The 25,537-nt window shown below is 38.5% G+C and overlaps 1 protein-coding gene across 6 annotated transcripts in view; it reads right to left on the reverse strand.

Annotated features, from left to right (window-relative positions):
• LOC110093673 overlaps window positions 1–25,537 on the reverse strand; it is a 162,018-nt gene that overhangs the window by 34,445 nt on the left and 102,036 nt on the right. For all 6 annotated transcript variants that reach the window (XM_028698830.1, XM_028698829.1, XM_020818633.2 and 3 more), the window contains 2 exons: window positions 4,716–5,178; window positions 4,146–4,538 (listed from right to left, as the gene is read on the reverse strand). In XM_028698830.1, the coding sequence (XP_028554663.1) occupies window positions 4,146–4,538; window positions 4,716–5,178 (856 nt within the window). The remainder of the gene's footprint in view (window positions 1–4,145; window positions 4,539–4,715; window positions 5,179–25,537) is intronic.

Here is a 25,537-nt window from a genome sequence, read left to right on the forward strand (position 1 = left end):
TATAAGACTTTTATTCTACTGCTCAAACATTTTTAGACATCGTCAAAAATTACAGTCTAAAGAAAACACCGCCGAATCAAAACTACCTGGTCAAAATTCTCCAGAAAATAATCAAAATGTGCGCACTCGGCACCTCAGAAACATATCAAAAGTTACGCGGTAAAAACTGAACCAATCAAAAAATACGGACGAAATTCGCTAACAAAAACGAAATCCGGACAGAAAAGTCGTTCAAACTTCACCGTTCTACAAATTTGAGAAAGGTAGAATGTGCTTTACCTTGCGTCGCCCAAAAATCCACTTTTCTTCTTTTGCCCTAGACCTTCTCTCTCCTCAAAATGATTTTAGATATTTATTTGATTTTCTCTCTCTTCAAAATGAGCTGATTTCAGCTAAATATTGTTCTGATCGGCCCGGCCGATCGCACGATCGTCCTGGACGATCTGAACAAAATCCAATCGGCCTGGGATGATTTCTCAGGACGATAATTAATTTTCTTGGATGATTGCTCTCTGACTTGTGCCATGCTCTGATCGTCCCGGGACGATCCCAGATCGGCCCGGACGATCCCTACAGGAAAACTTTCCTGTAACTTCTATACAGAATCTGGAACAACATTTGAACTAATCGTCCCGGGACGATCCACGATCGGCCCGGACGATAGGAGCAAAACTGATGTTACAATATCAACTTCCAAAAGAAGTTGAATGCACGTCACGGTCAAAGGGTGGAATTCCTTAAGGAGTACACTTATACCCTTAATATAAGGTGGGAATTGAGAATAAAGCTGCTGATGCTCTCAGTCGTCGTATGATGACTACTACTGAGATGAGAGCTGAAGTCGTGGGGTTTGACCAAATAAAGAGGGACTATTTGGAATGCCCCGACTTCAAGGAGACCTACTCTCTCTTATCCACAGGCAACACACGCCTTGTGGATGATTTCCTTCTGAAGGATGGTTATCTTTTCAAAGATCAAAAGCTTTGTATCCCTAGCATCTCCCTTAGGGAATTTCTTGTCTAGGAACTCCACGCTGGAGGCCTCGCTGGGCACTTCGGTAGGAAAAAAGCGATAGAAGCCGCGGAGTATCATTTTTATTGGCCAAGCCTGAAGAGAGATGTCAGTAAATTGGTTAGTAGGTGCCACACCTGCCAGCTGGCCAAACAACGCAAGAAAAACACTTGTTTGTACACTCCCCTTCCTGTCCCCAGTTGCCCTTGACAGGACATTAGCATGAATTTAATCTTAGGCCTGCCCAAAACTATCCTTAGGAATGACGCCATCTGTGTTGTAGTAGATCAATTTTTTAAAATGGCCCATTTCCTACCTTGCTCCAAAACATCCGACGCCTCCCCCATTGCCAAACTTTATTTCAACGAGGTCGTCTGCTTACATGGTTTATCCAAAACCATTGTATCGGATAGGGATGTTAAATTCACCAGCTATTTTTAGAAAAGCCTTTGGATGAAAATGGGCACTAAATTGCAATTTTCCACAATCTTTCATCCACAAATTGATGATAAAACCGAAATAGTCAATAGGAGCTTAGGCAATCTATTACGATCCCTAGTCGGCGAGCATAATAAGGATTTGGATTCCATTCTCTCTACCGCTGAGTTTGCCTATAAAAATTCTGTGAACCGAACCACTGGTCTAAGTCCTTCTGAAATTATTTACGGGTTCAAACGTAGACAACCACTAGACCTCATACCCACTTGCTATAGGTATAGGATTTCTAAGTCTTCATCATCATTTGCATCCCATATGCATGAACTTCATAAAGAAATTGCACAACAAATTGAAACGAGCAATAATGATTATAAACTGTATGCTGATCTTAAACGAAAATTTAAAACTTTTGAGGTTGGTGACTCCTTGATGCTGCAGATTCGTCTGAAACGGTTCCCACAGGGAACAATTAAGAAATTGCATGCCAAGAGTCTTGGACCATTCAAAATAATTAAGAAAATCAATGATAATGCTTATGTAGTAGATCTTCCTGCATAATTCAACATCAATCGCTCTTTTAACATAGAAGATCTATTTGCATATGAAGGTCCTGATTTCACCCACAAAATTCACTCATACAGCAGCCTTGTGTGACCCCACCATGTGAGACCCAAACCTACCTCCACTCTCAAATATTTCCAAATCACCCATGACAAAAAAGATGGACACGATTATGAGTGATGACATCATCTCCACAAGGGAAGGTGGACGACGGAGGTACTTGATCAGGTGGAGAGGCAAGCTTGCGTCAGAGGATACACGGCTGGATTGCGAGGCACTACAATAGATTGACCCCGACGCATTGAAGATCTACGAGAGCACCCGGGACGCTTACTCGACCGAGTCAAGCTTTCTCTCATCCCGAGAGAATGATGAGGACATCGGAGCTTGGAAAGTCTATCAGGGACGTGGCCGTCAATCTACGGCCATGACTGAGTCAATGTACTTCTGAGACGTATTATATTTTTTTCTTTATTAATTTATGTTGTATTTGTTTTATTAGTGTTTCTATTTTTACCCCTTACTTAAGGGATGTTGCATGTAAGCCCAGAGGACATCAACGTCTTTTTATTTTTTTTAGTCATTTATACGAGGTTATATATGACCTCTTGTTCTCTTTTCATATTAATGATTGAATGATAAAAAATTTTCCCATTGCTTGAGTTCTTTGTGAGATCTTCAGAGTGTTTGAAGAGAAAAATCCCTAGGAGAGGGAAATCGGATCACCCACCAACCTTGGAGACGGCCGGTTTCGGGTTTGTACTTTTCGGGTGATAGGAGCATGATAAAGTTCAAGGACATCAAGCATATGCGAATGTCGTATGGAAGTGCGGATAAGAATCAAGTGTGGGAACTAGGATGGAAGATCAAATTCGGATATGAGGGAATGGAGAATCAAGATCAAGCATTATGAGCTAGATAAAATGACGAGAGTGGATGTGAAAGGGGAGAGATTAATACGTGCGGAGTTTGGACCATAAAATGATGAGAGAGGATGTGAAAGGGGAGAGATTAATATGTGCGGAGTCTGGACCAGAGCTACGTTCGTATTCTATGAGTGTGTGCAACAAGAGAGCAGTGTCCACAGTAATTGCGTTTTTACTGCGTACACTCACAGAATCTAGACAGTTCTCACATCCGGACTCTGTACGAAATAATCTCTTGTGAAAGGGAGTGGTAAGCGGCTAAAGTTGGTATTAGCCAACTAAGATAAATATTTTGCTGTCGTATTCACTAGGGAACCCTCCTATGTATAATAATGGATTAAGTAAAATGTTCAAGGAAGTTAGAGCATAGCACTCACCATATAAACATAACTTCGGAAACAAGTTAATTTTTCTGCACCAACCAAAAAGGTTAATGATTAAAAAGAATTTAGAAGGTTGTTTTTTCATCCTGTTTGGTTGATGGATAAAAACAATGTATTCTTCCTGCTCATGAAACCACTAGTTAAAAAGCCAACAAGAAAGATACCACAATGGAATTAGTGCATTTGGGAAATGAAAGGCATGCAGAATCACGGTGACTAAAAGTCACTGCCTTGTCAACAGCCAGAATGTATGGCAGTAATGATAACTCTCAAAATTAGTAATACTACTATTAAATTTATACTTCATTGGTAAAATAGCAAGTTATCAATGTCTTGGAGTGAGTTGCTTATACCATGATGCTATACAAATTATATTTTCGTATAAGAGCATAAGATCTTTGTCAACAAGAGGGTATATGGGTAAATTTTATTTTCTGTTTAAGAGGGACAAGTAAGAAATAGAGCATAGCAATCAGCTATTGAAGCATATAGACAAACACCCCATCCGTAAAATAAATAATAAATAAATAAAAAATAACGGAGTTCTAAATGCTTTGAGATTCAAAGCATTATCATGCTACAATGATCATTTAATGAAAATTAGTTAAAATTTTCCCAAGCAAACCAACAGCTATTCAGTCAAAAATCTTGCTCAATTTTCAAGAGAAAAGTAAATTCAAGCATTAGACAAACCCTTCACCAGACAAAAAATAACAAATTCCAAAATTTAATGGGAGGTTGCAAGTACTACCATGCTAAAAAAGATCATTCAAGGATTATCGGTAAAACATATGTAAAAGGAAAAATATTTTCCCATTAAGCAAACCTCAACAAGCATTCTGCCAAGTTTCCTGCGTGATTGTTTTGTAGCAGTAGCTGTTTCTTCAGAATCTTTCAGTAACTGGACGCCAATCATTTGAGGAGGCTGTAATTTTTTATCTTTCTTGACCTTTGTTGCATCTTCTACTTGAGTCACTGTTTGTTCAACTTCATCTTCCTCTTCATCAATCTCATCATCTTCTGCTTCTTTCGTAGCATCCTCTGTAACATCACCATCACCTTCTTCATCTGTGTCATCAATTTCCGCATCTTCATCAACTTCATCTTCCTCATCATGAACTTCTTTCAAGCCCTCCCCAAGAAAACGATGTTTCCAGAACTCTGCATTGCCATCTTGAAGTTTAATTCGTGATACTAGTTCTTCCAAGTCTTCATCAACCTATTCAGAAATCAACAAATAAAACCTTTTCCAATATCCCAATGAAAGAGTTTATAGAAGAGACATATCAGGTTAATAAAACTAAATTACTCCAAAACAGCATTAGTTTCATTTTTTTACTATGAAAAGTGCTCTAAAATTAATAAACATGGGTAACATGAAAATTGTGTCACATGCCTCTTCTTCCTCCTCTTCAGCTGGGGGAACCCAAAGAGGGCGACCACGAGAACGATTAATTCTTCTTGCTTTTTGCACTCTTTGATAGAGAACTTGCCTAGTTCCATCAATAGGCAATTCTTGAGCTTCTAGTTCTTCTTTTAGTTCTGAAACTATCATCTTACTAGCAGCTTTGGGCTTTAAAATATTTCTATCAGGGCCTTTGATGATTTTTCTCAACTTGTCTACCACCCTAAGATAATCTGTATCAGAGACCACCCCTAAAGCTGTAGGCCCTTCATTCTTCAATGTCATCAGAAGTTTTCGATGGTAGATTTTTGATTCTTCAAGGCAACGCTGCTTGAAGGAATTTTCCATAGGGTTGGAATAAGCAAAACCAAAGGCATCGGGGTCCAAAGGGGTTTTTCCTCTGCGTGGGACCCACCGCTTGCGTTCTCCAGTGAGCCCCCCTTCAGCTATATACCTTTAATTAAGAGGCATGTACTTTAGAGGAGAAATAGATGAATGTGAGAATACAGATGTACATTAATGAACCAAAATATATCTAGAAACAAATTGCTACCAAGAGTTGCATACAACAACTCAAAAAAAAAAATCTTGAAAAATAGGGCTGTTTCAAATAAAATCTTGAAGTATTGAGGTAAATAAATTTAATTAATAATATTCAAGATATGAAAAGTTGAAAGTTTTCTAGATTTTGAAATATTAGCCGATGCATATAGCTTTTGTCTTAAGGATATTAGTAAATCAAATTCTTTGATATTTGAAATTTGTAAATTGTTCAATGATAATTAATAAAAAAATATGTTATTGGAATAGTGAGATTCTCATAACTGAACTGAAACGGGTATTGAGAGACTATATAACAAAACTCTTATGTTGGAAGGAACTAATGCTCTAAAAAAATTAAAGCGAATAATTTCTGATATTTTTATAGACATCACATGATTCTATTTTTATTTTATACAGTTTCTTGACTATTCATTCAATTACAAATGTTTGAAGGTTATTATATTCATTATGGTACATGATCAAAGTTATCCATTAAAGTGACAAAATAATATTAATATTAATATATGTTATGTGAAACGTGTATGTGGATTTAAAAATATGAAAAGAAGTAGAAAGCACAATTTGAAAATGTATATATATATATATATATATATACTATATATATATAATATATATATATATTATATATATATAATATATATTATTCAAAAGAATAATAAGACAATCATATGATTGAAATGAAACAAATGTAAATAAGAAAAGAAAAAGGTTTATGCATGCAAATTTTAAATGTTCACCCCCGTATAATACTGGCTAGAGAAACAACATACCCGTGCACGTTAAATGGAAATGAAAAATATTTGTATCTTTATTTGTATATTTAAACGGTGCTCCTGTACTTATAGAAATGAAAATGGACAAAATGAAATACAATGAGAAGTAATTTATCATTAAGAAGACAAATATATATATAAATATATATATTATATATATATATATATATGGCAAAAGAAAGCCAAATGAATGTGTCATTTATACATGTAAAATTGTTATATTATAAGTATAATTTGCTCACTGAGTTTTACTTTGTAGAATCACTCTATTAAACTAACCATTTTTCAGATAAGTCTCTTGAGAAGTAGAAAAACTGAAAGAGAGGAATATGTGTACAGAAGAATGATGTCTTAAATGAAATCAAGTAGTATAGTTCATGTAAATGAAGCATATGTAAAAATTATACTAGTATTTTGATGAAATTTATGTCAATGGCTTTTAGTTTTTATTAGAATGTAGATGATAACTGTGTTTTAAATTAAAGAACCTATTATAAAATGTCCGATTGTTTGTTCCCTAGCCTCATTAGTTTTAAGTACCTGAGCCGAGTCGCAACAAAAGTGGCATCAATGCTCAAATTAGGAAATGAATCATTCTGAAAGAGCCATTAGGTTGATTATGAAGTTAAATTGATAAAAAATATGAATTTACAAGAAATTTTTAATTTGTATTTCAGGACTCAAAATGATCCTGAAGATGATGTGGATAGAGCAATGTCTAGTATTGTTGTTAACCCAAATGCAATAAGAGAAATGATTGACAATAATGACTCAACTAATTCATGACTTAAGAAATCAACCATCAAAAAGTAGGTCAGTGGCAATAGTCTGCCTATAGATAAATATTTAAAAGCGTTTCAGGATTTGAGACATCATTATTTAAAGGGGTAATATGGACGCAATTGAGACAAACAATTGGTTGTTGCGCATTGAGAAGTTTTTAGAGTGACTATTCTGTTCAGGGAGAGAAATTCTTCTTGATGAACTTCGATTTTAAGTCTTTTGTTCAAGGTTTGCACTTAGTTCATTTATGTCCAGTTCAAATCCACGGCTATCTTGTTAGAGTTCAAATCAAGTACAGTCTCGTGTTCACCCGAAGTTTCGACAGCCTCCCGGCGTCTCCCCGTTTAGAGGAAAACTACGAGAAAATGGGCCTTCCCACCACGCACAATAAAGACGAGGAACACGCGACCGTGATCTTTATTCCCACCACACGCAATAAAGGCATGTATGGGGTCTTTGACGGTTTGATGTTTAAAGAAATAGTTTTGTTTCCCCGCTTGTGGGTATTTATAAATAACCTTGACTCGCCGTAGGCGCCGCGTAGGGGTCCCATTTCACCAACGCGCAATAAATGCATGTATAGGCAATTTTTCGGTGCGCCACAACTTTGAAATGGGGTTATTTGGTGATTACCTGCCCGTCGTAGGTGTCGCACAAGGGTCCCATCCCACCATGCGCAATAAAAAAGTCTTAATCGACAGTTTTTCCGTCTGCGCAAACAAAGAAAATAAGTTCTCGCAGTTTTAAGGTTAAGGGCTTAACCTGGCGGGAATTGACACGTGGATCGAGGCGAGAGAGAAAAAAAAGCTTATAATCTAATTATAAATTTTTTATAATTAATTATATCTGATTTATAATCAGTCATATTTAATCCATAACTAATTACAAATTAATTATATCATAATTTATAATTAATTATAATATTAATTATGATAATTATATTTAATTATAATTAATTATATTTTACTTAAATTTAATTGTAAATAAACTATTTTAATTTGTAATTAATAATAAATAACTATAATTAATGTAATTAATTATATTTAATTTAAAATTAAATTATGAATCAAAATAATTAACTAATTATAATTGATTTTATTTAATCATAACTAATTATTGTTAAGTGTTAACAATAACTAAATATAATTAAATTAATAAAATGAAGACTAAGATATAATATAAGAAGGATTTATATGGGATTTGAATTAAATCTCGTCAGCCCATCAAACAAGATTTAGGGAACAGTAAAATCTTACTGTTAACTAAATCTTCCTCATCCTCTTTCGGCTCAAGCATATTTAGGGGATTTAGCCAATGAAGCGGGCGAGATGGTGCAAGTTACCATCACAGTCAGCCCACTCCCGTCCTTGCTTTAAATCAAAATGTCATGACTTTCGCTTCGACAGGGGGCAACGTTGGAGGAGGAGAGAAGTCGCCCAATAACGAAGAGAGGTAGGGATCTCTCTCTCTCTCTCTCTCTCTCTCTCTCTCTCTCTCTCTCCGGCTGAAGGAATCGAGAGGATCGGCAAGGCTAGGGCTTAGTTTGGTTGAGTCTTGCAGCACAGAGATGTAGGAGGGGAAGCTTGGCTTCGGGTTTGCGATATGGAGAGGGGAAGAGCTGTGGGATTTGCTTGTGGAAGTGTCGTGGGGTATGCCGGAGTTTGGGCTTCGTATCCGTGGAAGAGAGGTAGCGAATGGGGGGATTTCCATCTCATTTTAAAGATGCGATCCGGGATGCAATCGAGGCCAATTTTCACGCAGGAAGTGGATAGAAATGACAGGAGCGGCACCGATTCAGCGGGATTCGTGGATCCGACGGCATACAAGGTATCTTTGCCTACTTTTTTTTTGTTCTTTATCTAGAGGTTAACAAATGCCCCTAACAAATGTGGTACGCGCTTATAGCGAATCACGTTTGTTGTATGTTGATTGACCTTATGGATCTCCAGTTATTTGCTCTTGATGTCACACATAGGCCTATTTAGCGGATCTCTAATAGCTTGATTGGATGTCATGCTAAGATTTTAATTCTGTAGATCTCCAAGAGTCCATCTTGTTGCCTTCATGGATCTTTTAGATGCATATGTAATCTTCAATATAGTTGATATATTTGCTCTTGGTCAAGTAGAGATCCACGGGGTAGTGATAATGTACTTTGTACTTAGGTCTCTAGAGCATCACTCTATAGAATAACGTTAGTTGATAGCACCGTCGTCACTTGTTCTCTTTAATCACCACGATCACTTTAGTTTATAACATTTCTATGTATGCTCAACATTCTTCTTTCATCTGGTTGTGTCTCGGCAAAGTTTTAAAAATTTATTTGGACATCTCGTCACGCTGCGCGAAGTCGACCAAATAAATATTTAAAATGCCCTAGCCTTTAATGACACTTGTAGATATCATTCGGGTTGCTTCTTTTCGTTGCTTTAGACTGAGTCATGAGATTCTAGTTCTTTCTGTCCTGTGCTTTGTTTCCTGTCCTGTGGGGGTTCTGCTACTACGGTCGTTCTTATAGCGTATTGAGTAGACAGAGCTGCCAGGGATCCTGCCATATTTGGGCTTGTTGGATCCAGCCTTTACACCCATTCGAACCTTAAGCTTCAGGCTGTTGAAAGACTTCAAACTTTTCTGGCTCAATTTGTTCGAGTGTGTAGTTACAAAAGTCTCTTTCTTGACTTTTGAACCTTGGTACATTGGAAAAAATAGTGTCTTGAACTATTTAAAGATCATCTGCATATACTTTGAAAACAAATCATTGTATTCTTCAACATAAGAAAATATTTGTGTCGATAATTTTAAATATTTATTCAGGGATCTCGGAACGCAGCGCAATGTCGACCCGAATAAATATTTAAAATGCCCCTATCCTACAGTGACATTTAAAAGTAGAATAAATTTAAGATTTTGATATTTTAAATATTCATTTGGGGATCTCGACGTGTACCACGATGTCGATCCAAATGAATATTTAAAATGCCTCCTGTCTCTCCTGTCTTGTAGGGACATTTTGGATAGGTTTTTTATCTTTAAGATCTTAAATATTTATTTATGGATCTCGACACATTGCGCGATGTTGACCAGAATAATATTTAAAATGCCCTAAGTCTGACGGGATTTTGAAATGCATTCTTGTTATACAAGATAATTTCAAAATATAGATGTAAGTATGCATTGATAAATGTGCATGCAATATTTTGATCATTATAAAGTATATTAGACATGAAACTTTCATGCATGATACTTCTTTAAATGTCGACCGTTGATAGGCGGCATAGGCCTTTGACCATTCAGATCGATCTACTGATAAGTTACTCCTTGGTATACCTTCTCGATGACGAAGGGGCCTTCCTAATTGGATACAAATTTGCCACCGATTTTTTAATGTGGGATGATTGGTCTTTTCAGCATCAGGACCAATTCTCCTTCTTGAAATGCCCGAGGGCACACTATCCGATCGAAGGATTTTACTATTCTTCCTCGATAGATTTCAAGGTTTTGTTGAGCTTGCAATCTGATCTTATCTAGTGCATCAAGCTCTTCCATTCTTAAGCGAGCATTCTGTTCTAGGGTAAGGTCATTCTGGATAGCTACCCGGAGTGACGCTAATTAAATCTCTAATGGTAATACGACTTCAACACCGAACACCAATGAATAAGGAGTGGCTTTTGTTGGCATCTTGTACGTTGTACGGTATGCCAATAGCGAATCTGTCATCTTCGTATGCCACTCTCTTTTATTCTTAGTAAGAATCTTCTTCAACAATTTCACAGCATCTTGTTGAAGGCCTCTGCCAAGCCATTTGCCCTTGGATTGTATATGAATGAATACAGCCAATCGATATTGTGCCGATCAATGAACATGTATATTTTTGTACTCTTGAATGTCGTATCATTATTCGAGATTATGCGACATGGCACACCAAATATGAAGACAACATTATGGGTAAAGAAATTGATCACATGCCCGGTTGTGACCTCTCTGAATGAAGCAGCCTCTGCCCACTTGGAAAAATAGTCTGTTGCAGTTAGAATAAAGCGATGTCCTGCCGAAAATGGCGGATCTATTGGCCAAATTATATCTGTGCCTCAACATTAATGGCCAGGATGCTACTGTTGGGTGCAGTGGATTTGGTGGTTGATATATAACATCACCGTGGATTTGATATTCTTGGCACCTCTTAGCGTGGTCAATATAGTCTCTCACCATTATCGGCCAATAGTAATCCATTATCTTTATTTTAGCAGTCATTTTAGGACCTGACTGATGTCCTCCATAAAGCCCTTCTGATCAAAAGCTAGTCGATATAGCGTATCATTGACGAATGCATATCGTAATGCTCTCTTCCGAATCTGTGTAGCGAGAGATTTATCCTTTGGGAGTTTGCTTGCTTTGAAGTATCCAATGATGGGTTATCTCCAATCATCTCCTTCCTCAATTTCTAAGCAATGTAGCCACGACTCTGAGCATCTGCTAGTTTTATGTCTCTTGACTACATGATGTTCTTCTGCTTGATTTTCAATAATGATTTAATGGAGAGGTTGAGGGTCAACTGGGGTTTCATCCTGCTGACTTGAATCTGAAATTTTCTCTGCCTTCGGGAATTGTAACATAGCCGGCTCTAAGATCTGCCGGTTGTAAACTCCGATGAATATATGCTTCTCCTCGTTGGTGTTTGCCATCTCCTTGGCCAATTTGGCCAAGCAATCTGCTTTGACATTCTGCCCTCGGAGAATCTGAGCTATTTTAACATTTGGCACTTGCCTCAGGAGCACAAGGATCTGCTAGTGGTAATGAGCCAACTCAGTCTTGCAAATCTTGTAAATGCCCAAGACTTGATTTATCACAAATTGAGTCGCCGAAGATTTGAAGATATTGAATTTTGACGTCAATTACGATCTCCAATCCATCTATTAGAGCTTCATACTTGGCTTCATTGTTGGTCCGTGATTCAGTCAAACTAAATAAAAACCTCATTATGCCTCCTTCATGTGGTATGAGAACAAGAGTAATATCGACTCGAGCTCTTGAAATTTTTGGCGGTCGGACAGGTTTAATCGACGATGACCCGTCGAAATACATCTCCCAGAATGGTAGCTTTTCATTCTCCTCGATCTACATGATTTGCTCATCAGGAAAATCATCATTGGGTGGAGAGTCTGTCGGGATAGGATGTGCGGCGAGAAAATCTGCCAAGGCATATCCTTTTACTGTCTTTTGTGGTATATACGTGATATAAAACTACAGTAATAGTACTGCCTACCTGGCTAGGCGACCTGTGAATGCTGGCCTTATCATCAAGAACTTCAGCAGATCGATCTTTGATATCAGGGTGATTCTATGAGAAAGTATATAACGGTGAAGTTTCTAAACTGCAAAAATCAACAACAAAATAATTTTCAATAGGAGAATAACGCTTTATGCTCCAATCAACCTTCGACTGATGTAGTAGAGCGGATTTTCTTTGCCTTCTTCATTAATCTGGGCCAAAAAAGCTCCGAGAGACTCTTCTAGTGCTGCTGTGTATAGTATAAGAAGCTTCCTCGGAATTAGCAATGCGAGAATAGACGGATTTAACAAGTATTTTTTGATACTGTCAAATGCTTCTTGACATTCTTCGTCCCACTTGAAATGAATATCCTTCTTCATTAACTTTGAAAATGGCTGACACCTACCTGATAGATTCGATATGAATCTCTGAATGAAAGCTAGCTGTCCTTGTAGCGAGCGAAGCTATCGCAGATTTCTTGTTGGTGGCATCTCCGTAATCGCCTTAATTTTGTTAGAGTCAATCTCGATTCATCGATGACGACCCACATATTCTAAAAATTTAACAGAGGAGAGTCCTAAGGCGCATTTGAGGGGTTCATCTTTAAATCATATTTTCTGATCCTCTCAAATACAATTCTAAAATCTTTTAAGTGATCCTTTCGGCTAAGGCTTTTGACAACAACGTCATCTATATAGCACTCGACCTTCTGATGTATCAAATCATCAAATATGTGAGTCATTGCCCGCTGGTAGGTGGCACCAGCATTCTTCAGGCCAAAGGGCATGACCGTCTAGCAGAATATGCTGATGGGCGTTCTGAACGATGTATGCTTTTCATCCTCGGGAGCCATCTTAATTTGATTGTATCCTGACGTTCCATCCATAAACGAGAATATTTCATAGTTGGACGTGTTGTTTACTAGTAGTTCTGATACAGAGAGCGGAATGTCATCTTTTGGGTATGCCTTGTTGAGGTCCCTAAAATCAATGCAGACACGAATTTGTCTATTCTTCTCCTTTATATGAACAATATTGGCAATCCAATCAGCATACTTTTCTTCTCGGATGAAGCCTCCCTCTATAAGCTTCTTTGTTTCAGCAATCACATATTCTTCAATCTTCAATCTCATTCTTCTAAGAGCTTGCTTGACGGATGCTGTGTTAGGCTTGATGGCTAATTTATGAACCGCTGCATTAGGGGATAAGCCAGGCATCTCAGCATATGTCCAGGTAAAGCAGTCTCTGAATTTACAGAGAAGTTCTTTTATTTCTTCTATTTTCTCCTCGAGTAGGAGATAACTAATGAAGGTTGGACGAGGGTCTTCCTTAGTTCCAAAGTTGACCTCTTTTAGTTCATCTATAGTGACTGCCTGTCCACCATCTTCAAGTTCTTCTGGTGCAGGTTTGGCCTCTATGGGTTGGTCATCATAATTTTTAACTTCGTACGCCTCCTCATCACCATCGTCATCGGATTTGGTTTCCCCGTACGTGATTGTTTAGCAAATCTCCTTTCGAGGGTACATCTGTACGATAAACCCTAGACCTTTTTTTGCAAAAATATCCTTCTTCTTTAATGAGTTAGAATTCCTTCGATACCAGAGGCTCAAGCAGAAGCGAACTTGTTGTTTGGAGGAATGAGTTTTACCTCACTTTCGTAATAATATTTGGATATTTCTGGTATTATACCTTAGGAATCTCATGGGTATTAATTCCCCAGAATTGACGAGTGTATGGAACCAGTCATGATTTATTTGTTCTTAGAGTTTTTCGATTGAATAAATTAGACTAGCTGGTTCACTCTTTTCTTTTAAGGGAGGTACATAGAATGTCACGAGATCTTCAATATTATGAACCTCTCGAGGAATGACTTCTTTGAAGTGTTGAATGGGAATACGCGTGACTGTGAGTACAATATCTGAGATTGACAGACTATCTATTCTTCTTGAGAATACACTCTGCACCGTATTCATGTAGATAGAGTCATAGTCATAATCATCATTTGAATATTCGACCTCATTACTCCTTTTGGCCATTGACTAGCATATCCTCTAAGATTTTATAGGGGTGGCATCACTTTCATCTGAGTCACTACCTAAATGAGGTACGTATTTCCTTTCTTTAGGAACGAAAGGTGCCTTGGGAAGAGTCGGCATTGCCTTCTTTCTCCCCACCTACTTCTTATTTTCTTGTTTAGTTTGCTTTGCAATTTCTAGGTTTGAAGCTTGTACCTCAAGAGAGCTCGATGGCTTCAGCTTCTTGGGATAAAATATTTTGTATGTTCATATATCTTTACTTCATGAATTGCAAAGGGCTAGATGTTGTCAGATATTCTGAACTCCTCTTTATCCCTGAGGTACTTCATGCATTGATGTAGTGTTGACGAGACGATGCCGTGTTCATGTAACCAAGGGCGACTAAGGAGTGCTTTAAAGGTAGTATCTGCGTTAATCACATGTAATTTGGCATCTGTATGAAGTTCTCCAAATGCAAAGAAGAGTGTAAATGATCCAAGGATCTTCTGCCCCTTCTCATTAAAGCCATGTACCATTAGCTTATCTGACCCAAGATGCTCCACATCGAGGTATAATGCTCTTAGTGCTTTCAATCTCAATAGATTTATGGACAACCCTGGTCGATTATAATTTGACTAATCATCATTCCATCGCTTTTTGCAGTAACATATAGATAGAGATTATGATCCGTCGTTCCGAGCAACATATCTTGTTCAGAGAAAGTGATGAACGGCTCATTTCAAGCTTACAAGACCTCTATCATATTACGTTCAGCAAAATATGTCTCGTACCTTTCGGGATCCTTGAGAGCCAGAATAAAAGTCTCCCGAAGGTCCTTTGATATTATAAGAGTGTCATATATGCTAGGCTGTGCAGGTATTTTTCTCAGAAAGGATAAGACATTATAATCTACCCCCGTGGCTAAAGTATTCTTTTTCTTATGATCTTTAGTGATAATATCATCGTTGATGACAATCTCTTTCCCTGTATCTTTATTCGAGATCCTTTTCTTCGGTGGAGGAGGCAATATCTTACCACTCCTTAGTTGCACTTGATCGACTTCCTCTGGCTTAAATTCATTTAATGAGATGTTTTCTTCAGAGTCAGCCATTGTTGCATCCTGGTATTCATCTGTTGATTCAGAGTCACCATCCAGGTTTATATGCCCCATCTGTGATGCTATTTCGGGGTTCGACTCATCTGTCTTTGGAAAATACATATCCTCCTCTGAATTGTAATCCATTAGCAACACCATCATACAAGATTCAGAGGGTATTTCTTAAGCATATCCTTCTTTCGTCAAGGTACTTGGCGCCACTGAGGTGACCCGACATACTTCTGTGGGAAGGGCGTTCTTATCACCTTCTTCGACTCCATTTATTTTAAGCTCTGACAAAAAGTCAACGAGCTTAATAGGTCGCCTTATAGGCTGGTAGTATTAATCCAGACTATCAATAACCCTTTGAATTACAGTCATTTTCTCCTTGGACCTTTTCAGTTTGGTCTTCTTCTTGAAAGGTTTCATCTTTCTAGACTTTAAAGTACCAGCTTAGTAGGAGAATTGTTTAGAAGAAGATGCTCGTACCACAGGCAGTGTCTTGGGATCTAGCATCGGCTCAGTAGGAGACTTCCACTTTACACCTGGAACTCCTTCAAGCTGCTTCAACATTTTTACTGTCTTCTTGGAGATTGCAGTCTCCCAGTGCTCTTCTTGAATAACCTTCTTTTCTTTTTTTCTTTCTTCAACCGGGGGTACGAAGGAAGTCGTAACTACCCGGGTCAATTCTTTCTTGGAATGAGTCAACACATTGTCTGACAATGTGAGCTCTCCCTTTCGATATTTTCTTTCGAACCAATCTTGAAAGATGTAACAGTCTTCGATAAGATGGTTACCTACCCGATGGTACGGGAAATAATTTGGGTTGCCAGTGTGCTTCAACTCCTCAGGCTTCTTGCATTCAGGCAATTCTAAACCAGATTTTAGTGCTTGTCGAAATAGTTTAGCGACACTCTCCCTCTTGAATGAATATTCTTTATTCATTTTATCATTGAGGGATTGGAATGTTCTATCACTAGTTTCTATTGCCTGTCTTGGACGTTCTCCTCCACCTTGGAAGGTTTGTGGCCTATCATTTCCCCCTAGCATCAGCTTTGGTTGGGGGTTAGGGTTGTAGGTCTGCTTGGCTTTTCTTCATACTGCATTAGTTGCTTGCCCTTGCTATGTTGTAAATCGCCTACTATTCTCTATCAGCTCTAGAGAAGAATGTACAGTCGGCCTCACCCCTTCTAGCACCCAGGGCCTTAGCCTTCTTGGGCTTATTAGAGTGATTATCTGATCTAGACAAGTTTAGTTTCTCAAATTTGGCTACCCTGTCTATCAAATTTTGAAATGTGGTAATCGTAGCCATGCATAGGAAGGGTTGCATCTTGTCATCAATGTTTCCCATTAACAACTGTACAACATGCACTTCTTCAAATTGTTGCTTACATTTCATACTTAAGTTGCGCCAACGGATGATGTATTTAGTCACTGATTCATACCTTCTTCTCTTATCCAGAGTGAGGTTGGTGATCGCTATCTTTTTAGTTGCGCTGGCAAATTTCTTCACGAACATATTTTCGAATTTTGCAAAGGTCTTCATAGAATCATTCAGAAGTTCAACATACCATTCGAAAGCAGTTATTGTCAAACTGCTAACGAATTGTCGGAAGAGTAGGGCATTATTTCTCCCTCTATTTGCATAGGTGCCTTTAAATTGTGACAAGTGCTGTCGGAGATTGTTAGTACCGTTGAAAGTAATGAAATTTGGTACAGAGTATCCTTTTGGATATGATACTTAGTCGTATTCAGCAGGGTATGGACGACCCTTGCCCACTAGTTTCTCCGCCTGATCAATGGCTATGATGGCCTTGATCTTCTCGGTGATAATTCCTTCTAACTGTACAATAATCACAGGTTCAGAAGTACTTGCATTGTTTTGCGGAGTGGGTTCGCGGGTAATATTATTGACTTCATTACTGCCTTCGGGAGCGCCAGTACTCCTACGACGTGAGGCATTTGGAAGTTTGGAGGATCAACAGAAGGATTAGGCATGGCGCCAATAGCAGTAGCTCTCTACATCATTGCCCCCATTTGAGCCATCATCTCAGTCATCTTCTCATTTAACTGAGAGATTTCTCTATCTTTGGCTCTCATTTGTCGCCTCATCTGCCTTTTCATGTCGGCGAGTGTGGCATTTTCATCATCAAGGGGATTCTCCTCTACTTCCTCCACTTCCTCTTATTCTTGGGAATGTCCACTTCTGCCAGTGGTGGAACCCTCTCTGCGACAGCATTATTTATTTCTTCCAATTTTTCTTCTAGGTTTTCCTCCATATATTCCTCCATATTTTCTTCCCCTTCGAGATATTCTTCCTCTTATATATTTTGTTCTTCTTCTATATTTTCTTCTACCATTCGAATCTCCGGTTCTTGGTTAGGTAAGGAGATTTCTTCAAGTAGTGGACTACGGTCAAAGTTAATCTCTTCCTTTGGAGGGGATGGAGGGCGACGGGATCTCCTAGAGGATTCTCCAAGGTGTCGAACGTCGAAAGGAGTGTCATTATGGATCCTTTTTTAGGCCCATTTCTGATGTTGTTTGTAAACGGAGGCGGATCTCAGGGAAGCATCACCGGATGTCACGCTTAGATCTATCTTCTTTCTCCTCTATCTTTCTCATTTCTTCGACGCTTTGGTCTCCAGACTTGTTTTCCGTTCCACCAGGACCTTTCAGCGGCGGATACCTAAACATATGGTTCAAGTGTCACGCCCCGATGTTCCTCGTGTGGGATTTGCTTTCTTTCTCTTCTTTCAGATTTGCGAGCCCATTCCGAGTCAGAATGGTAGCTTTTAGCTCCTGGACAGGCAGGTTTAATGGGTGCACAAGCACCAGTTGCGGCTGAGCTCGAAGTTTAGCATTCATCTTATTTCTCTGCCTCCTTGTAGGCCTTCATCTAAATGAGGAGGCTTCAGTATCATATTTTCCAGATGCAGATAACCCGGTTGGTAGAGTGGTGGTGTTTGCAGCCACCACAAAAATTCTTCCACCATTCACAATTCTTCTGGTGGCTGGGATTTCAGGCTACGACAATATCTCGAACATAGAAATCCTCCTATGAGGATTTTTGGCAGTAGGTCATTGTGCTTGAAAATGCACACGATACGTGGCAGCTTGGGTAGAATGGGGCCTCCTGGCAGGCCCTTCAGTATCAATGTCATTCACAGGAACGGTAGCGGTCCTTGCAACAATTGCAGGGAAGTCGAGGCTACCAAACTGGATGGTAGCTCCATAGCTTCTAGTGTTGATCACGGCATTTGCTAGTTGAATGTTGGCTCCACGTCCCAGTTGGACGGTAACTGATGCGTTCTGTAGATTCATCTGCATAAATGAAAGGTAAGGGTTAGTAATCAGTATCTGATACATAACCCCACACATTCAAAAATAATTGTAAATAAACTAATTTAATTTATAATTAATAATAAACTAACTATAATTAATGTAATTAATTATATTTAATTAAAATTAAATTATGAATCAAAATAATTAACTAATTATAATTGATTGATTAATTATTGTTAAGTGTTAATAATAATTAAATATAATTAAATATCATATATTATAATTAAATTAATAAAATGAAGACTAAGATATAATGTAAGCAGGATTTATACGAGATTTGAATTAAATCCCGTTGGCCCATCAAACAAGATTTAGGGAACAGTTAAATCTCACTGTTAACTAAATCTTCCTCATCCTCTTTCTGCTTAAGCAGATTTACGGGATTTAGCCGAAGAAGCGAGCGAGATGGTGCAAGTTACCTTCACAGTGAGCCCACTCCCATCCTTGCATTAAATCAAAATGTCGTGACTTTCGCTTCGACAGGGAAGGGAACGTCGGAGGAGGAGAGAAGTCGCCCAGTAACGAAGAGAGGTAGGGATCTCTCTTTCTTTCTTTCTCTCTCTTTATCTCTCTCTCTCTGACCGAAGGAATCGAGAGGATCGGCAAGGCTAGGGCTTAGTTTGGTTGAGTCTTGCGGCATAGAGATGGAGGGGAAGCTTGGCTTCGGGTTTGCGATCGGGAGGGTAGGGCTTAGTTTGGTTGAGTTTGTTATGAGTACTTCTCATGATTCTTACCATAAATCATTTCCCAATCTAGAAAGTCTAATTGGAAGAAGGCAAAGCTCTACAGTAATGGTAGTCAGATGAGCTTGAACAACTACAACAAGTATGGAAAGAAATATAAGGGAGAATATCTATCTGGGACATACACTTGCTTCATCAACCAGGTCATATAGCCAAGAATTATCCTACGCTAGGGCAAAGACCATTAGAGGAATCAATTATAAATACTGTACTTCAAAGAAATATTGAAAGACAAAGAATGGTAGAATCAGTTGTTTCTACTTCAGGAGAAAGTTAAAGTCGACCAACACTCAACCTAGAGTATATGCACAATCTCAACAGTATGCCAAAGAGTCATCAAGTAGTATAAAAATTTATTAAGGAAATAATATATGTATATGTTAATTTCTATAAAAATTTTATCGGTATGATAACATTTCAAGGAAAGCCAGTAAAAATTTCTTTCATACAGGAGCTTCACACTCCTTCATTTCAGAGTAATTTATTAAATATGTTAGATTAAATGCTTATAAAGCAACTACAACTTTAGAAGTTTTGATGCCAAAGGGATTCAAACTGAATGTTAATAGTTTATGTCAAGTTGAATTTGAAAAAAATGAGAAGAGATTTAAAGAAATCTTGAATGTATTATAATTGAATGAATTTGATATGTTCTTGGGAATTAATTAGTTATCAAATCATTTTGTGATCATAGATTGCAATTATAAGATTGTAAATTTTAATTCTTGAGTGAAAAAAAAAATTTAAATTTTATGGGGCTAGCAAAATTTCCTCAATTATAATAACATATATGAAAGCTTGCAAATTTGTATGTAAGGGATATCAGTGCTTCCTAGCAAAAGGGATATAAATAAAAAAGTTAAAGAATTGAAGGACAATCATGTATTCAAAGAATATCCAGAAGTGTCTCTAGATAAGTTATTAGGATTACCATAAGAAAAAGAAAAAAAAAAACTTCACTATCAATTGAGTTCCGGGTTCAGAACCAATGGCAAAGGAATCCTACAAAATGATAGTTAAGGAATTACAGGAATTAAAAAGTCAACTACATGAATTGCTAGATAAAGGATTTATCAGATTAAGTTCCTCGTCATGGGGAGCTCCAGTATTATTTGTAAAGTAGAAAAATGAGAGTTTTAGATTGTACATTGATTACAAAGAATTAAATAAGCTCACTGTTAAAAAAAAATATTAGTTGCTCATAATTGATGACCTATTTGATCAACTTGAGGGAGCTACAATTTTCTCCATGATTGATTTATGCTCGGGGTATCATCAGTTGTACATTAAGGAGGAGGATGATAGGAAGTGCTTGAAGAAATTTTGGAAAAGGCTTGGCTGAATCAAATTTTAATAATTTTAGAAAACCCAACAATAAAAAAACTATGAATATAACACATAAGAACACTTTTTTATAATTCAATTCCAAAATTATTGTTCTGATACCATAAAAGCTTATCACAACTCAACCTGACCAGGATAGATCCTATCATGTTAAGCTGTGACAGATAAATCTCAATATCTAATTTTGGAATTATTTTAAAGTTTCTATCAATATTCATTGAAATAAACTACAAACTATAGAGCTACTAAAACATCAAAATACTGAAAATAAACACATTCACCAATTACCTTTTATTTTATCAAAAGAAATATCTATACTTGTTGACCCTTCTCTGTAGAAAACGAAACAAAAAAAAAGAAAAAAAATCATCATACCTGTCCGGCCACGTCGCTTGAGCCCCACGCCCACGGCCTACGCACGATACAGCGCCGCTTTTCGCACGACGACGTCGCATCTCGCCATACCTTTGCACGTCGCTACTCATCGTTAAATAACGAGGAAACGAAGCATTCTGGACGTCTCGCTCTAATTCTCTCTCGCTCCCGCTCTCATTTCTTCTCCGACTCCTGCGTAGCTATGCGACTTTGCTTCTTCGACGACGCCTCCAGTTGGATCGGAAGTTGCGAACTTCGATTGGAAGCAAGAAGCAGAGCTTGCTTCTCCGGCTCCTCTGTTGTTGTTCGGCATCAGCTCCTTCGCGGCAGTCCGACTTTTGCTCCTTGAACGGCTTTCCCTTCCTGTGAATCGGAAGTTACTACATTTCGATCGGAAGCACAACGGGAGCTCGCCGACTCTGTGCTGTTTGACATGGCTCATTCGACGACTTTCCCTTCCTGCGGCTCGGAAGTTACGACATTGAGATCGGAAGCATCAAGGGGAGCTCACTGTGAGGGTAACTTTCTCTCCCTCTCACACGCTCTTCTTCGGCCAAATCCCGAAATCTGCCGAACCAAGGGATTTAGTAAATATGGGATTAAGCCGCAAATCCTTAATCTGGGATTTAACCATCGCCGGGATTTAACGCGCGCACTGAAACTGTTTGGCTGGATTTAGCCTAAATCCGGAAAAATCCTCTAAATCCGTCGAACAAAGAGTGGAGAGGGAGAGATTAAATTATTATTATTATTATTATTATTATTATTATTTACTTGCATCACGAGGACATATTTTAGAATTCAAATAATTAATGAATACTTGAACCTGAACTCAAGAACTTAAATGTGAACTTGACATTAGATAGATGAATGTCAAGATGTAAACGGAGACTTGCAAGCAACACTAGTAAAGTGTCGGATATCATTGATGATCTACAAAATGAGTAGGCATAAAGGAATGTGGTGGCATCCTTATCATCAACAACAATCAAACTCCAAGAAAAAATATCAAAGGAGAAATATCAGATGCAAGTAAACAATAATTTGTATAGGACAACGATGCTGCAAATACAACTTGCTCACGAAACTTGCCTGTTGATTGAGATGGCAATACTGGAGACCAACAATCAAAGACCTGTCCTCTACAAACAAGAATAATCAACAAACTTCCTGTGAGATTGGTGAAAGGTGGATAGGATGCAAGAATAATGACTCTCCTACGAATACTTCTAGGAGGTCGTAGCGGATGCAATGGGTCCTTGCAAACAAATACAACCTACTTGTGGATAACAACAGTGGGTACCTCGTAGGCACAACGAACAACTGTGGGCACAAGTATAATCAACGCCCACCTGAGATTGGTGAAAAGTGGATGTGATACAAAAACAATGACCCTCCTACGAACACTTCTAGAAGGTTGTAGTGGATACAACGGGTCCCTGCAAATAAGTACAAACCACTTGTGGATAACAACACTGGATACATCGTAAGCACAACGAACCACTGTGGGCACAAGTATGGATATCACCTATGATAGTGGTGATCAAGATCTACAAGTACATCGAGTACAAGGGCAACTTGATATACGAAAAAGAACACATCCTGGCAGAAGAAAAAAAGTGTTTTGAATAAATAAGAACTAAACTTCTTGGTGTTTCAAAGCCTCTTCTTGATGTTATACTCAGGAAGAAAACAGCTCTGATATCTACAAATACCAGAAATGACAAGTCCTCAACACCAAAGATCCTGAAAGGAGTTCTTTCCAAACCAGCAGCCATTGACGTCAAAGTTCAGAAAGGTTATCACCGGTGAATGAGAAAGGGGGGAGTCAATATCAAGACTAGAACGCCACCGGATCTGCAACACTAATACAAGAAGACAGAAGGCGTCTAGAACCTACAACGCCACGCCACCGGATCTGCAACACTGATACAAGCAGACAGAAGGCATCTACAACCTACAACGCCATGCCACCGGATCCGCAACACTCGTATTAGCGGACAGATGGCGTGTATAAGCTCTCAAATAAAAAGTTGTGTGCATCCAAATGATAGTTATCTACACAACTACAAATACTTCAAATTACCCCTGCACCTGCACTATAGCTTATATACACATAGGTACACAATGGGGTACGTCCAAACCAATATAAAAATAACCCGCATGGGCCCCAACGAGTGTATTATTGGTACACATGTGACGCCTAGGGATGCTGCGCGGGCCGATAAGTGAATTCTTGTTTGAACCTGGTCCTTTTATACGAATTAATAGAAGTCGACAGGGTTCGAACCTTCAAACAAACACATGGTTGTAGGAATCGATGTATTTATTTCAATATATTCATATTAGGCCTTCAAGATCTACAATTAAAAGAATTCACTAAACAAAAGGCATGAAGCCTACGAAAACCGATCCTCCTAAGTAGATGAATAGAAGTAGACAAGGTTCGAAATATCGGATAAATATGTGGTCACGAAGTTGACCGGAATATTTATTTTGTACATTCATATTCGGCCTTAAATGCTTTCAACAAAGAAAATTCATAAACAAAGGCATGAAGCCTATGAAACCCGATCCTCCTATGCATGTAAATTGGAGAAGACAATGTTCAAATCACCGGATAAATATACGGTCATGAATTTGACCAGAATATTTATTTTGTATATTCAATTCGGCCTTAAACAAAGAAAATTCATGAACAAAGACATAAAGCCTACGAGAAACCCGATCCTCGATCAACCGCTTGGTTGAGTTGACAATGTTTAATCAACAAATGAAAATGACCCCAAACACCCCGATGATAGCCGTTTCAAAGGCATATCTCAATCATAGGGGTCCATTTAATCCAAAGTTCCAACCAAATACTCCAGAAATCCAAGATCCCAAAAATCTCAGATATTTAAAATTGAAACAAATCCATCAATCACTTAAAGCAAAACCCATCCCACCCTCCGCAACAGTTTGTCAGGGTGGACAAATCAAAATCTACTTCTGCTCACAAAGAGTCAAATGCTTAGTCGAAAATATCACTATGATCCATTCTCAAATAGTTTCCTGCCAGTAAGGACGTGGTATGTATCCTCTAACCGGCAGTTTTGCCGCCAAATGGCACCGCAGGATAAACAGTTATGACCCGGGGCCCTCTGAACCGAGTGGATTTGTCGCCAAATGGCACCACAAAATACCGGTTATGGCCAGAGCCGATACGCTCCTTGTTGGCATCAAATCCTTGAGATATAAATCAATAGAATTTGATCGATATGGCACAAAGCCCTCTGTCAGCTAAGGTGGATTAAAATTTATCCCTTTAGACAAATATTCACCTTAGGTCTACAAGGTCCCCTTGGACGAAGCAACCCATGGTTGCCGACAAGGATCCTTCTGTCAGGTTGGGTCGACTACCTCCTCTGACTAAGTAGACCAGGGACCACGATGGCCTGGGACAATGGAACCATGGGATCTTGATCGGGTCTATCATCCACTCTCCCATCATCCCTTTTAAGTGAAAGATGGTGGAAATTTCTATTTTTAAATATCAAAATCTCCAAAATCTACAATCCCTATGCCCATTGCTGCTACTATATGCCAGATACCATGTATATTCTACGTATCTGATTGATGACTAGCCTTAATCGAAAGTTTTCTCTCGTGATCAGGAGGGGTAATTAACTATAGGGTCTTGCGCCTATAGGAAACCAGAACTCAGATCATAAAGTCCTTGCAAAATGAGGGCGAGACCTCTGGGTAGTGTCTTATTTACAATCCATCTGCCTTTTAAAATTTACCCCGGAACTTATTTCGTTAAAACTCCCTCGCCAAAAAAAAGATAAAAAGCACGACGGGGAGGCCGGGGACGAATTTTCGGAGCTCACAGATTTCTGGCGACTCTGCTGGGGAATGGTTTCTCTTTCCATCTCTGGTTTGTCACTAAAAGGCTATAGTAGCAACCAAATCAAATTTTAAATTTCTTAAAAATGAAATTTTTAAATAATATCAATGGAAATTCAATCAGCATAGTTTTAATTTTATGTTAATTTAGCTGCTTCTACTATTTGTTCTGCGTTATTTCTATTTTATGAAAGTGTGGTGTGATGTATCAATTCTGATCACTAACTCCTGCCTTTCATTTGTGCAAAATGGAAATGCAGGATACCCCGACGACCGTCCAACTGGGACGAGAAACCAGGATTCAACTGGCGAATGCTGTCATTGAAACTGGAAACACTGGAGCCACCATTCACTTTGGTGGACTTGAATTCTCAGCAGCTACTACAAGGGCTGCAGCCGTCCCTGTGCATGGCGTCAACTCTGAACAACTTTTCGGAAGGTCCCACTCTACAAGGACTACTGTCAGAAGTGCTGCTCAAAAAAGAGCCTCTGTGTTTGAAAGACTATCCCAGTCTGAGACCTTACTGCAAAGAGGGTTATTGATGGAAGAAAATTTTTCGTGGTGACTACAAACACCATTACCCTGCCCAGAGAGCCTATTGCACCTGGGAGGTATGATGCT

This window comes from Dendrobium catenatum, unplaced genomic scaffold (assembly GCF_001605985.2).
Source record: "Dendrobium catenatum unplaced genomic scaffold, ASM160598v2 fragScaff_scaffold_1157, whole genome shotgun sequence".
Taxonomy (NCBI): Eukaryota; Viridiplantae; Streptophyta; class Magnoliopsida; order Asparagales; family Orchidaceae; genus Dendrobium; species Dendrobium catenatum.